Below are 13,896 nucleotides of genomic sequence, written 5' to 3'. Positions count from 1 at the left end.
CCTGTTTTACACTTTATTGAGATTATCTGAGTGAGTTAATGTGGAGAACCTACCACACTGTGCAGATACAGGAGATTAAAAAGAAAAACAAGATAAATGTGGAAATATCTACAAGGCAGCTAATAATTCAGCTTCATTTAGTTTCTAACATGTCATAACTAACATTTGTGAATCCTGATCAAAGTGATGAATGAGGTGAATTGATGAGATTTGATGGAGAGAAAAGTCCAGCAGGAAACAGTCAGTCAGCATGTGTGCAGTTGGTGGACGGTCCCTTGTTTCTGAGGATCATCAGCAGAGAGAGTCCACAGCAGTACACCAGACTCTTCACTATCAGCACTGTGGACAGCAGCAAGAGCAGCTTCACCCTCAACTCAGACTGGAAGGACACTGACAGCTTCACAGGGTGGAGAACAGGAACAGAGGTTGCAGCTGGATCAGATGGTGGAAATATTTCTTCCTGCAGAAGTGGAGGAGTTGTTGCATGAACTGGTGGAGGAGAAGCAGGTGGAGGAGGAGGTGGTGGAGGAGAAGCAGGAACCTCTGGAAGAGAAAAATGTTGGAGTTACAGTGAGAAATGTCAGTCCTCTGCTCCTCTGCTCTCTTTGACAGCGTCTCCACATGAAGCTGAATCTCTGCTGAACACAGTCTCCAAGCCTTCATTACCTTGTTGTGTTTGGGCCTCCACTGTTCCCCCCTCATGCTTGACGTAGCAGATGTATTTATATCTGCTGAGAGCATCACCATCAACCACTCTGATGACGGCGGATTGTCTGGACCCTCTGAACTGTCCCTCAGCAGGGAGCAGCTCCTCCAGAGAGCCGTCCTCCTTCTGTCTTTTCCAGGAGAACTGGACCAGAGGAGGAAACATGGCTGAGGCCAGACACAGCAGGGAGCTCTTCCCCTCCTTGTGGACGTTGGATTCAATGGGGCAGACGTTCACCACGGGCTTCACCACCTGCTCATCTGAAGTTTGACAGCACAAAGTTCACTACATACACTGGATTCAGCTTCATATCACACACACTCATCACCTCATGGCAGCAGGTGGACCACGTGGAAATCTTCTTTAGAAAGTCAATAAAATTATTTTATCACATGTTTATGTTTTTATTGATAATATTTAAATTAAACCTTTCATGGATGAATTTCTAAATAACAATGCTTCACGTTTTTAACTTAGAATATTTTACAGATGTAAACAGAGATGCTTTATTTCTTCATCATATTTTACTTTTTATTTATTTTATTTACTTTATATGTTGTATAAAAATTTTAAATCATAATATTTATCTTATAATACATTTTCTTTTCCTGTTTATTACTGAAGCAAACTTGGTAATGACAATGTATAAATATACAAATATACCGTCCTCACCCATGAATAAACCAGAAAACAGACTTTAAATAGACGTCCACTGTAGTGGACACTACCCATGAAATAGTTAGAATATGATTGAAAACTATTTATAGTTTAATATTAAATATTTTCAATAACTTTCAAATTCCATTGTATTAATTTAATGAGATAATACAATAACATCCATTCTTCAGTTTTAACCAGCAAGTTGTCTAATGTGTTAGAAGATAAAGAAATTTTATTTAAATTAATTAATTACCTTTACTAATAAAACACAAAAAAGTAAATTATAAATATTTATATGAATCATTATAAATAAAATTTCAAATGTAACATTTCTGTATGTTTTTTATGTTTATTGCTAAAAGTTTTATTTTTCTGCTTCATTGTGTTTATTCTTAAGTCCAACATGGAAAATAAGCTCATGTAACATTAAAATGTTACTTCTATTCTACATAGAAAATTTAATGAAAATTTGCACGTACATTTATGAAAATGTACTTTTTTTTATTCCACTTTAATTTTCTTTTTAGTTTCTCTTTAAAACAGTTTTGTTCACATGTTAAACATTTGAGCTTTTTCATTTCTTAAAACACATTTTTCAAATGAAAATTAATTTAGTTTTGTTCTTTGAAAATTTAAACTATTTTTAAAGTAAAAAAAAAATCTATTTTCCCCCAAAACCAGCAGATGTCAAAGAATTACTGAGAAGATGAAAAAGTAAATGTTTGTATCGTGACTAACATATAAAGTAGTAATTACAATCTATGTATCTATATAATATTAGAATTGATTTTTTTTCTGCTTCAGTGTATTTCAACATGGAATTAAAGCTCATGTAACATTTATCTGTTACTTACACTTGATCAATACTTAAGATTTTTATTCCACTTTCATGTTTGTTTTAGTTTCTTTTTAAAAAACAATTTGTTCCCATGTTAATTTTTGAAGTGACATTTAATTTAATTTTGTCCTCTACAGAAAATTCAATCTATTTTAATTTAACAAAAATTTCTTTTCCCCCCAAAACCAGCAGATGTCAGAAAAAAACTGAGAAGATGAAAAAGTAAATGTTTGTATGATGACTAATATTTGCAGAAATAAAGAATAAGTTTAGTTGTTCAGTGAGATTTAAACATGTTTTCAGGAATTATTGAGCTTTTCTTCTGTAACAATGGCTGCATGATGAATTCTCTACTAATGATGAAAAAACTAACATGTAAAGCCTGAAGCAGCAGAAACTGACTTTAAACACATTTTAACTTCTACAAGAAAACAAGTGAAGGAAAAGAAATGTTTGTTCTTACCTGTTACATACAGTTTAGTCCCAGGACCAAAGATGAGGTAGCTCCATCCTCCACACAGTGAGAAAGACTGGTACAAAAACCTGTCTGCTGGTGAACGTGTCAGCTGAGGTGAAGGAGTTCAAATGATGAAGCAGGATCATATTTCAGCTCCATGATGTGTTTCTCTAATGTTCATATCAACATGACTGTCTCTTCTTCTCTTCTCTTTTAGCCACACTAGCAGCATGGCTCTGATGTTAATGTCAGTCTGTTGGTCAGTCCACTACTTTAGTCCAGATGGACTGGATCGGGACTAAAAGATGGAGGGATGGATTGACATGAAACCTTTAACAGACATTCTTGGTCCCCAGAGGATTAACTTCATTGAGGGACTTTGTTGATTCTGACTTTTTATCTAGCGCCACCATCAGGTGGACATTTGTGGTTCAGACTGAAATATCTCTGTTAGGGTTTGCGGGAAGACAGGCAGGAACCAGGAAGGAGCAGACAGATTCTGTAAAGAGTTAACAGGTTTATTTTAGTGAATCCAGAGTCCGTGGAAAGCAACTGAGGCAGGGGTGGTGGCAGGGCAGCAGGCCAGAACGACAGCTTGTGGTGGGTCCTTCAGACTGGAAAGTGGCACTCTTCTGTAAAGGTAGGTACACAGGACAAAAAACGTTACGAGTAAGACTGTACACAAAAACTCAAACAAATCTCTTAATGGTCGGTGTTGCAAACTGGCTCTTGTGTAGGTTGGCAAAGCCAAACAACAGCAGGAAAGTGGCATCTCCCATTACCACCAGGTGAGGAGAGTCTCCAGTTAGCACCACCACCGTGCCCAGTAGGATCTCTGAATCACAAGTAGCAAAAACAGAACATGACAAAATAACAGCAAAATACAATCCTGACAATCTCAACAGCTATTGGATGGATTGTCTGGTTCAGATGTTCATGTTCCCTCAGGATGGCCTGATGACCTTCTTCTTTTGTTTGTAGTGTTGGTGTATGGGACGGTGAGGAAGCTGCCTAGGCCGTTGAAATGCCCTTTCTGACCTGCCGGTCGGATAATAATTCCTTTAGATTATTATAAATAAACTTTTGTATTTCAGTATTTTCAACTGGTTTGTGGTGGGTGCTCTTTTGCCTCTGAAACCGGACCAGACCAGACAAACAAAGGTGGTGGCAGCTTAGAGCGTTTAATAACGGAAAGGGTAGTTATATGTCACTAAAAGCAGCTTTTTCAAGGTGTTTAGATCCCCGCTTTAGTGATGAATGGAACAGGGTTACTTTTTCTGAAAGGAGGCGATTAACCAATGAGACTGTGTTTGGGAATGCTTTGTGTAGGTTGGTGGCTAAAGCATACCCTTCTGTAGATGACCATACCCGGGACTTATTGGCTAAAGACCATTTTATCACCCATTTTACCACCGGAGATTTCCGTATTAACCTTCATGCAGCAAAACCGAAAACTTTAGAATCTGCTATTCAGCTGGCTGCCGAGATGAAGCTCCTTAGAGTTACGCTGAGTCAGGCGGAGTGGGCGGAGTAGATTCTTATGTGTTAGTGGATAGTGGTGCGGACCGTTCAATCATTCCCAAAGAGTTATGGATGGCAATCACTAAGGGATCAGGAAAATTGATTGACAGAGTTTTTTATTGTGGATGTCCCCTCCAATGATATTTATTTTTGATTTCTTGTCCAAGTATGGGGCTGTGGTTGATTACAAGGAAAGGGTTGTTCGGTTGATGGGCAAAACCATACCTCTCCTGTTCCATGAAGATCTGGGGAAACCTCAGACTGTGGTTATAAAATCTGACACCACAGTCCCAGCGTGGAGTGAGGTTATTTTTCTGGGCATTGTCACAAGTCCTTTTGGTGAGTGTGTGGAGGGTCTGCTTGAGCCTTTAGCTTCACTGTCTGATCACTGTGATGTTGTGGTGGCCTGAGTGGTATGCCGACTAGAGCAGGGGGTTGTTCCAATTCGGGTTATTAACGTTATGGATGAGGAATTGACGTTGAGAGAGGATATGAAAGTCGGCACACTGTACTCGGATGTAGAGGTGTGGGATGGGTTAGACCAGGCTGAGGGGACCAGGGGTCAGGAGTCCTCATGGTCTCTAGATGACTTGTTTAAGCCGTTGGGACTGAATCAGAAGGGGCTGGAAAATTTTGAATGTCAAGCTGTCCAGAATCTGTTAAATAAGCATCTTTCTATTTTTAGCACTGGTGATACAGATTTAGGAAGGAACCCGCTTGTAAGACATACAATTGACACGGGGGACGCTAAGTCCATTAAACAGCACCACACCGTGTCCCTCTTCATTTACAGGAAGAGTGTGCAGAGCACATTAGGCAGATGCAGGTGGGTGGTGTTATTCAGCCTTCCTGTAGCCCATGGATTGCTCCGGTGGTTCTTGTGAGGATAAAGGAAGGAGGCCTGCGGTTCTTTGTTGATTACCGTAGGCTGAACGACCTCACTTGTAAGGATGCTTATCCCCTCCCCAGAACTGATGATGCTTTAGACAGCTTACATAAAGCTTGCTGGTTTTCTACCCTAGACCTTTATAGTGGTTACTGGCAGGTCGAAACTGACCCAAAACACCAATCAATCAAAAAATAAAAACAAAAAAAAAAAAAAACAAAATGAAAAAAATTGAATTTAGAAACGTTGATCATCTGATCTGAAGTGTATAATCATTCATATGAACTCAGTACTTGGTTTGAGGTGTGTCTTCAGGGTGAGAAAAGGATCCAAGCGTGGACACAGAGCTGAGTATGTGAAAATGTTTATTATTCAACTGGTGATGAGCAGCAGAACGAGGAGGATGTGGCAGGCAGGCTTATGGGTCTCAAAGCTCAGAGAAATTAAAGGGTGAAATACCATTAATTGGCCTAAAAGATCTTAATATCACTTCTTAAACATACTGGGACCAAAGAAAAGAGGATAAAACAGGAATAGTGGGCTCTGTTTTCTTGCTTCTAGTTAAAATAAATCCCGAAGCAAATGTCAATAACAAAAACAAATATAACAATCCATGTTCCTGTCATTCATCGCTGCACATTCAGGGAAAATCCTGTCAGGAATAATGTCTAATAATTGCATCCCTCACCACACGTCCAGTCAGTCCCTCATTCTGACAGAATGTCGGAGGTTGGTCCGGTTTCTCAACATGAGGCTCCGGTGCATCATTAACATGATCACAGAGAGGGACATTGTGTCTTTGTGAAGACGTTTCCAGAATATCCACAATATAGTTGTTAACAGAGTATTTTTATGAAGCCGGGTAATAGATCACACAATACTTCAAATTTAGTGGGTTCTTTATTCTCAAAAAGAACCGTTTCCTCCGAGTTAGAATAATGTAAAATAAAGTTCAAAAATATGAAAATAAAATATTCTCTTTTTTGCTTTGCTTGTAACGCTCAAAATGGCGTAATGACAACGTTGTACGCACTTGAACTACAACGATTTCGAAAACTCATGACACGATATAAAACACAGTCCAAAACACGGTATAAACACTGTATAAAACACGGCAGTGGCACCTCTAAAAGAGGACAACAAAAAGAAAGACAACATCGTTAACATCATAGCTTTAGCTACTAACATGGTAAATAGTACATAAAAACATTTCTCACCGAGATTCTCGAACATTTGTTCATGTGGCCAAACACATCCCAACCAGTCTCGGTCCAATATGGCTACAGTTCACGTCTTCCCAGTGCAAAAGTACGCGAGAATACATAAATGAGGATTTAGCAATAATCAAACTTTGGACCTCTGTACATGGGAATAGCACCACCTTTTGGACAAAAGCAAGTACTGCAACCAACAGGTGAAATAAAAGCAAAACAGGATTTACAATGAATATTGTTATAGGTACCCACTTTTTCCACCTGGTTACATTCTCCCCTGCTTAACCGTCAACGCCCTCGGTGACAAAGTAACTGTTTTTAACTTCTTTTAAAGCTTCTCTAAAAAATACAGTACCTAAGCTCGCAATAATCTGTGAAACCATGGAAGAGCTTAGTTCTGGTTCCAACACTGACCTGGGTTCATTATGTGGATTTGGGTGCTTCCCTGCATTTACACGTTTACTCCTGCGGGGAGCAGGTATAGGAGCTTTTCTAACACAAGGAGTAGGTGTCTGTACCTCACAGGGTTGGTCAGTAGTACATGTCTCAGTCTCAACATGCTCAGTCTCTGCCTGTTCAATCACAGGGGGTTCACATTCTGAAATCAACTGAGAATCTTCTGGAAGCTGAACACAGTCATCAACATAGCAGTTTTCAACATCTGGACGAGGGTTTAAATGAAAAGATACCTCTTCAATGATTACTGCTTCCTCACCTTCATCACATGAGTCAGTGTCTGGTTCAGTAGTCTCAGTTGGTTTTGTTACAGTCTTTTCAGTGTTTCTAGGGGTCAAGTCAGGAGGATTAACACATGGTCTGATGTCCACCCTATTCACTCTCTTAATAGGTCCCCCATCTGCAGGTTGTACTGTGTAAGTCGTACCTACAATGTCAACAACTTGGTAAACAACTGGACTCCATGCATCCTGAATTTTGTTACGACCAGCCGGTCTGTGTCTCAGATATACATACTCTCCTACTTCAACTGAAGGACAGTAAACTTTGTGACTATGCTGAGCAATGCGTTCGGCTGCTTTTTGCTCTGCATACTGTTTGGCTCTTGTATGTGCTTCTTTCAGTCTTTGCTGGTGCACAGCAAGCCAATCAAGATTTTTGTTGTTGCGATTCTCGTTCGCAAGCCGTGCATCAACAGGAAGATGCGGATCTACCCCATAGAGCAAGAAGTAAGGGGAATACCCTGTAGTCGCGTGTGGAGTGACATTATACGCATACACAAGCTCGGGTAAATGCTCAGGCCAACGTTTCTTTTTGTCAGCTGGAAGCGTTCGCAACAGTTCATGAAGCGTGCGGTTAAAACGCTCACACTGCGCGTTACCTGTGGGATGATGTGGCGTTGTGCGCGTCTTTTTCACACCGTACATTTTACATAGTTCCGCAATTACTTCTGATTCAAAGTTACGGCCCTGGTCTGAATGCAGCCGTTCAGGTAAACCGTACTTCATAAACCATTCCTTTAAGAGGACTTTGGCTGTGGTCTCAGCTTTTTGGTCACGCGTAGGAAACGCCTGGGTAAACTTTGTAAACATGTCAGTGATAACTAAAACGTTCTCTCGGCCGTCTGAAGCAGGTTCGAGAAGAGTAAAGTCTACTGCCACCACTTCTAAGGGTCGTGTTGCCAAAAAGGATTTCATTGGAGGGTGAATCTTTGGATTGGGCATTTTTGTGAGAACACACTCTGGCAATTTTTGACCCAGTGCTCAATGTCCTTGTGCATCCCTACCCAAAATGCTCTTTGTCTCAACAAGTGCAATGTCCTCTCTATTCCCTGATGTCCCATAGAGTCATGTACACTCTGCATTACAGACTTGTGTAAACAACTGGGAACAAGTAACTGAAAGCACTCTCCAAAATGATCATCATTCACTACTCTGTACAACAATCCATCATGCATCTTAATGCGTTTCCACTGCTTCAATAACGACTTGACAGCAACAGGAAGGTTTTTCCTTTCCTGTGAACTTGGCTGGCTGTCTCGATCCCAAAACTGTTTAAAAACACTAATCACAGGACCTTGACATTGAAATGTCTGCAGCTCTTCCCTGGAATAGCCTGGAAGAGTTGGTGTTGCCTCCTTAGAATGTGACTCACACTGACCACCATCTACAGCCCTAATCTGGTTTAACTGACAACATTTGACTCCTGCTGTAACCAGCTCAGGCTCAAGAGCAGTGCCTCTACAAATCAAGTTACAAATTGCAATGCAATCCTCAAACTCCTCATCATCGTTTGGCTCCGGCTCCCCTGCTAACGGGTGCCGTGACAGTGCATCAGCTGCTGGGTTGCACCGACCTGGCCGGTACCGCACATCAAAATCAAAAGCAGCTAATTGCGCTACCCATCTCTGTTCAATAGCTCCAAGTTTTGCACTTTTCAGATGACATAAGGGGTTATTGTCGGTAATAACCGTGAACTTAGAGCCCAGCAAGTAACCCCGAAACTTCTCCACTATCGCCCATTTAAGTGCAAGCAGCTCAAGTTTCATACTGCTATAGTTTTTGTCATTCCTCTCTGCATTTCTAAGCCGTCTACTTGCATATGCAATGACTCGTTTCCTGTCACCTTGCTGCTGACACAAGATAGCTCCTAAACCCTGACCACTAGCATCAGTCTCCAACATGAATGGACAAGTAAAATCTGCGTATCCTAAAACAGGTGCAGTCACAAGCTTATCTTTCAGTGAGTCAAATGCATTTTGACTGTTGGTGTCCCACAAATCACTAAGTTTTTGACTAGCTTTGGCTGTACTAACAGCACCATGACATTGATTTACAAGGTCATGCAGTGGGGCTGCAATCTTTGAAAAGCCTTCTACGTATCTTCTGTAGTAGCTAGATAGACCTAGAAATGACTGAAGCTCTTTAACGGTGGCGGGCACAGGCCACTCCTTGACCGCTGCTATCTTGGAGGGATCAGTTGCAATACCCTCTGCAGAAATCTGGTGCCCAAGGAATTTAACTTCCTTCTGTAAAAAGTGACATTTTCCCCACTTCACTTTTAATCCTGTGTGTTTTAAACGTTTAAAGACTATGTCTAGCCTTTCTAAGTGGGACTCAAATGTTGGTGAGTACACCAAAATGTCATCAAGATAGACTAACATGATGTCAAAGATCAAATCGCTCATGGTTGCCTGCATCAATCTTTGAAACGTCGCAGGGCCATTACACACTCCCATGGGCATGCGAACATACTCAAACAGCCCAAAAGGCGTGGTAAAAGCAGTCTTATGCCTATCCTTGTCATCCATAGCCACTTGGTGATACCCACTCGCCAGATCAATTGTGGAGAAGTACTTTGCACCTTTCAAAGCATCAAAACTCTCGTCGATGCGAGGCAATGGGAACGCATCTTTCTTTGTTTTGAGATTTAGTTTTCGATAGTCTACGCATAAGCGTATGCTGCCATCACTCTTGCGGACTACCACAATTGGTGAGGCGTAAGCACTTTCACTTTCCTGTATAATCCCTTTTTTCAAAAGTCTGGAGATGTGATCTTGTACTTCTTTGTACTGGTTAGGAGGTATACGACGGTATGGTTGTGTGACGGGTAAGTCATCAACCAACTTGCTCTCATGCTTCACCTTATCTGTGTAACCCAGATTTTCATCATCATCTGTGAACACATCAATGTAACGTGAAAGCAATGCACAGAGAGCAAGTCGCTCTTCCTCAGTGCCTCCCATGTCAAGTTTGTCCAAAATGGTTTGCACCTTACTGTTAGTCTGCTCTGTGTCTGACTCGACTGAAACCTGTTCAACATCTGCAGAGATGCGCTGAAACTTTACTTGGCATGTCTGCTCACTCTCAATACAATCAACATTTGAAATAACGCCTAGTCTTGTTCTGGGGCACAGCCACACATCCTCTGAGGAGAAATTAACAACCTGAAGAGGAAGAATGTGGCTGATGTTTGTGACAAATGTTGGGATAACTGCTAGACCAGGTGGTAGTGGGGTGGTTACTGGTTCAATGATCAACTGAGAGGCTGTATCTGAGGTTTTGCTGTGACCTTTTACAAGTACAGTGGACACTGAGGATGCAGGAATACGTACTTTGTCTCTGCCTGCGACCCTAGCTGTCACCTTCCTCTCAACGCAACAGACCTGTATCTGTTGAAAAGCTGTCCTCCACCCGGTGTCTAAGGACCCTCCCAAAACGTTGTCAAACTCTGCTGTCACCAGCTGTCTGCATCTGCAAATGACATTCATACCAATTATGCACTCTTCTGAAACAACAGGATTAGTTGAGGGTTTCAAGACCAGGAAACCACAGTTTGGGATTTTCAAACCCATAGTCTCAACTTCCAGTTCCACATATCCCTGGTAAGGAATGTCAAGTCCATTAGTAGCAGCTATTTTTAGCCAACTAGTTGTAGCTAGCATGTTCTCATCATTACCAAAGTGTTTTCTGAAAAACTTGTCTGTTAGAGTACTGACTTGACTGCCAGTGTCAAGTAAACAATTAGCTGGTATGCCACTAAGTTTTAGATTAACTACTGGACATTTGCCTATTGCACGCTCAATGATTTGCTCACGTGTGATCTCAGGTTTAGGTGAGTCTATGACGTTACCCTGCATTGCCCGACTCACTGCAAACAGGGTCTCTCGTTTTCCGATGGACTGGAAGCCGGGGTCTGCTCAGAGTTTCTGTGTTTTCTCTGGGGACATTGTTTGGCAACATGACCAACGGTTTGGCACTTAAAGCATATAGGCTTACCGTCGGGGGTAAATCTAGGAACAGTTTTGGTCCTATTTGGTGTCGGGCTACTAGTGTTCTTGCTCTGGGTAGTCAGCTCTTTCACAGCTTTAGTGAGTTCAGTTATCACCTTTCCTTGCTCAGCAAGCACTTTTAGAACATCATTAAATGAAACTGACATCTCACTAGGTTTAGTTGCATTAGTGACTTTACCTTGCTCTTTAAGAGTTTTCATTACATCCTCAAGGTACGTTGGGCTTTCTGTAGCTGTAGCAGCACAGCACTGTGCTTCGGCTGTAACATGACTGCAAGTTTTAACTTTACTCCTAACCACCTTTGTGCTTGGGGCTTGGTCCTCTGAAGACCACAAGTAAGCTTCCTCGCGCACCTCTATTAATGTAGATGCCGGTTTTGCTCGCACATACTTTCGGAGTTCTCGTCTTAGTGAGGGGTCTTTGACGCCCTCAACAAAATGATCTCTTAACACCTTTTTCTCATTAGCTACAGAGTTCGGATGTTGTTTCAGTACACAACTAAAGGCCTGTGACAAAGCATGTGAAAAGTCACGTATGTCCTCCCCTTCTTTCTGTTTACAGTTGTAAAAGTGTTGTAAAAGTTGGGAGGCACTACGTTTATCCCCAAAAGCTTCTCTAAGGTAGACAAACAGGTCTTTAACCACATCACCATCATCTTTGCGTAAACGCACTTCATCTAGCGCTGAGCCCCTCAAGAGTGACATCACAAAATCAAATTGCTCGGGTGCAGATTGGTTTCTTGCAGAAATTACCCTTTCTACTTCTTCAACAAACTCATCTACACCTCTCCCATCTTTGTCAATGTCTCCACTAAATGGTGAAATGTGTCTTTCTCTGGGTACATACACATATGACCTGGTAGGCTCAGTATTTAATGATGATATGACTGCCATGACTTCTTCTTGTTTTCTAGCTAACTTACTTATTTGTTGTAACACATCAGCTTGTTCATTGTCATCATTTTGTTCATTTTCATGTTCATCAGGCGATTCATCATCATCATTGATCACTAGCTGTTCATCCATTTCCACATTTTCATCTTGATCAGACATGTTTTTATTATTGCCCAGTCAGTCCACTTAGTCGATCAAAACCTATATAGCAAAGGATAAACTGGTTGAAGATCCCGAGTCTGCGCGTCGCTCCTTGGCCGCTCCCAGACCGCTCCTGGACGATGCTCTCTCTAGCCTGGAGTCCTTCCCAGTCTGACGATCGCCTCGGCTGAAGTCCCTCACAGCCACGCCAGTACAGCCACTCGAGCACCGGTCCCTTCTCGTCTGGTCTCCGGACAGCTTCCGCCAAACAGACACGCCGCCTAGTTCCGCACTGGTTTAGGCCACTTCTTCGCCACTGCCGTAAAAAACTAACGCTACGCCGTGATACGTGCACTTTCGCGGAGAAAAAGGAGAAACCCCACTCCTGGTACCAAGATTTGAAGCCGGGTAATAGATCACACAATACTTCAAATTTAGTGGGTTCTTTATTCTCAAAAAGAACCGTTTCCTCCGAGTTAGAATAATGTAAAATAAAGTTCAAAAATATGAAAATAAAATATTCTCTTTTTTGCTTTGCTTGTAACGCTCAAAATGGCGTAATGACAACGTTGTACGCACTTGAACTACAACGATTTCGAAAACTCATGACACGATATAAAACACAGTCCAAAACACGGTATAAACACTGTATAAAACACGGCAGTGGCACCTCTAAAAGAGGACAACAAAAAGAAAGACAACATCGTTAACATCATAGCTTTAGCTACTAACATGGTAAATAGTACATAAAAACATTTCTCACCGAGATTCTTGAACATTTGTTCATGTGGCCAAACACATCCCAACCAGTCTCGGTCCAATATGGCTACAGTTCACGTCTTCCCAGTGCAAAAGTACGCGAGAATACATAAATGAGGTTTTAGCAATAATCAAACTTTGGACCTCTGTACATGGGAATAGCACCACCTTTTGGACAAAAGCAAGTACTGCAACCAACAGGTGAAATAAAAGCAAAACAGGATTTACAATGAATATTGTTATAGGTACCCACTTTTTCCACCTGGTTACATTTATGTTTGTTGTGGCTCCGATGGGAAGTCATACAATTATACATAGAAGTGGATGTAGCTCAAAAAGTTTGAGAACCTCTGTCTTATAGGATGTATTTTTGGAAGTCTGCCGTGGTTTCCTCCAAGTATTGTATAAAATACACGATTCAGCTATTTTCTAGAGTAAAGACACCAGTACCATCACCAGTATATGATGCAACTATTTCCCCACGTTTATCTAGATACCAGTACTGTGATCATCCATCAAGTCCATCAAGTGTCGTTCTTTCTCTCATTTTTAAAGGTTTCCATGTTCGAGGAAATATTCTGTGCTGCTGTGTGTTGGAGAAAACCTTAAAATTGCACGAGTAATAAAGAACAAGTACTTCTTCCCACATTATTAAATTAGGAAGGTACTAATTTCCCACTTTCCTAATTAATCAGGTTCTGTTCCACACAATTTCTTTATACCTTTCTCTTTAGGTTCTTCTCCTGCGTGTTCTTTGATGGATCAAAATATGACAGACTACTTCTCTCAGTTAACTAATTTATTAATTACAATAGATATGAGAAAAGTGCAAATACAGAACTCTGGATTCGTATTACCTGTCCCCTGGATGAGCTGGACTCAGACTCCACAGAGCATCAGGTGATTGGCTTTCTACAAGCCAAAGGAATCAAATGGACAGTAACTACACTGAGGCATGTCACCCTCAGAAAAAGAGAAACGTCAGTGACGGACCAACTCTACTTCTGAGATTCACAAATAGAAAATACAAGAATGCACTTCTGAAACAAAGAAAAATTTAAAAGGAACAGAGGT

At 41.2% G+C, this 13,896-nt stretch overlaps 1 protein-coding gene and 1 long non-coding RNA gene across 2 annotated transcripts; both read right to left on the bottom strand.

Moving 5' to 3' along the window:
* LOC121645003 lies at positions 1-4,758 on the bottom strand. Its single transcript, XM_041993277.1, has 5 exons — positions 4,695-4,758; positions 3,357-3,496; positions 2,668-2,770; positions 667-966; positions 1-543 (listed from the first exon to the last, which is right to left on the bottom strand). Exons 1-5 carry the CDS (start codon positions 4,756-4,758, stop codon positions 242-244), a joined length of 909 nt encoding a protein of 302 aa, XP_041849211.1. The 3' UTR covers positions 1-241.
* A 1,191-nt stretch (positions 4,759-5,949) lies between these two features.
* LOC121645222 lies at positions 5,950-7,413 on the bottom strand. The gene is made up of 2 exons (XR_006011392.1): positions 6,286-7,413; positions 5,950-6,194 (listed from the first exon to the last, which is right to left on the bottom strand). It is a non-coding gene; the product is annotated as an uncharacterized LOC121645222 (long non-coding RNA).
* Between the last annotated feature and the right edge of the window lie 6,483 nt (positions 7,414-13,896).

This window comes from Melanotaenia boesemani, chromosome 8, assembly GCF_017639745.1.
Source record: "Melanotaenia boesemani isolate fMelBoe1 chromosome 8, fMelBoe1.pri, whole genome shotgun sequence".
NCBI lineage: Eukaryota > Metazoa > Chordata > Actinopteri > Atheriniformes > Melanotaeniidae > Melanotaenia > Melanotaenia boesemani.
This window is presented reverse-complemented; position numbering and strand designations above follow the sequence as displayed.

What these genes read in the sequence shown, in the direction of transcription:
- LOC121645003 (XM_041993277.1), bottom strand. Translation starts at nt 4,758, where the DNA reads ATGAGGACTCCTGACCCCTGGTCCCCTCAGCCTGGTCTAACCCATCCC. An exon ending in GACTAAACTGTATGTAACAG is followed by an intron (nt 967 to 2,667) that starts GTAAGAACAAAC and finishes GTCAAACTTCAG; the next exon opens with ATGAGCAGGTGGTGAAGCCC. An exon ending in GGAGGCCCAAACACAACAAG is followed by an intron (nt 544 to 666) that starts GTAATGAAGGCT and finishes TTTCTCTTCCAG; the next exon opens with AGGTTCCTGCTTCTCCTCCA.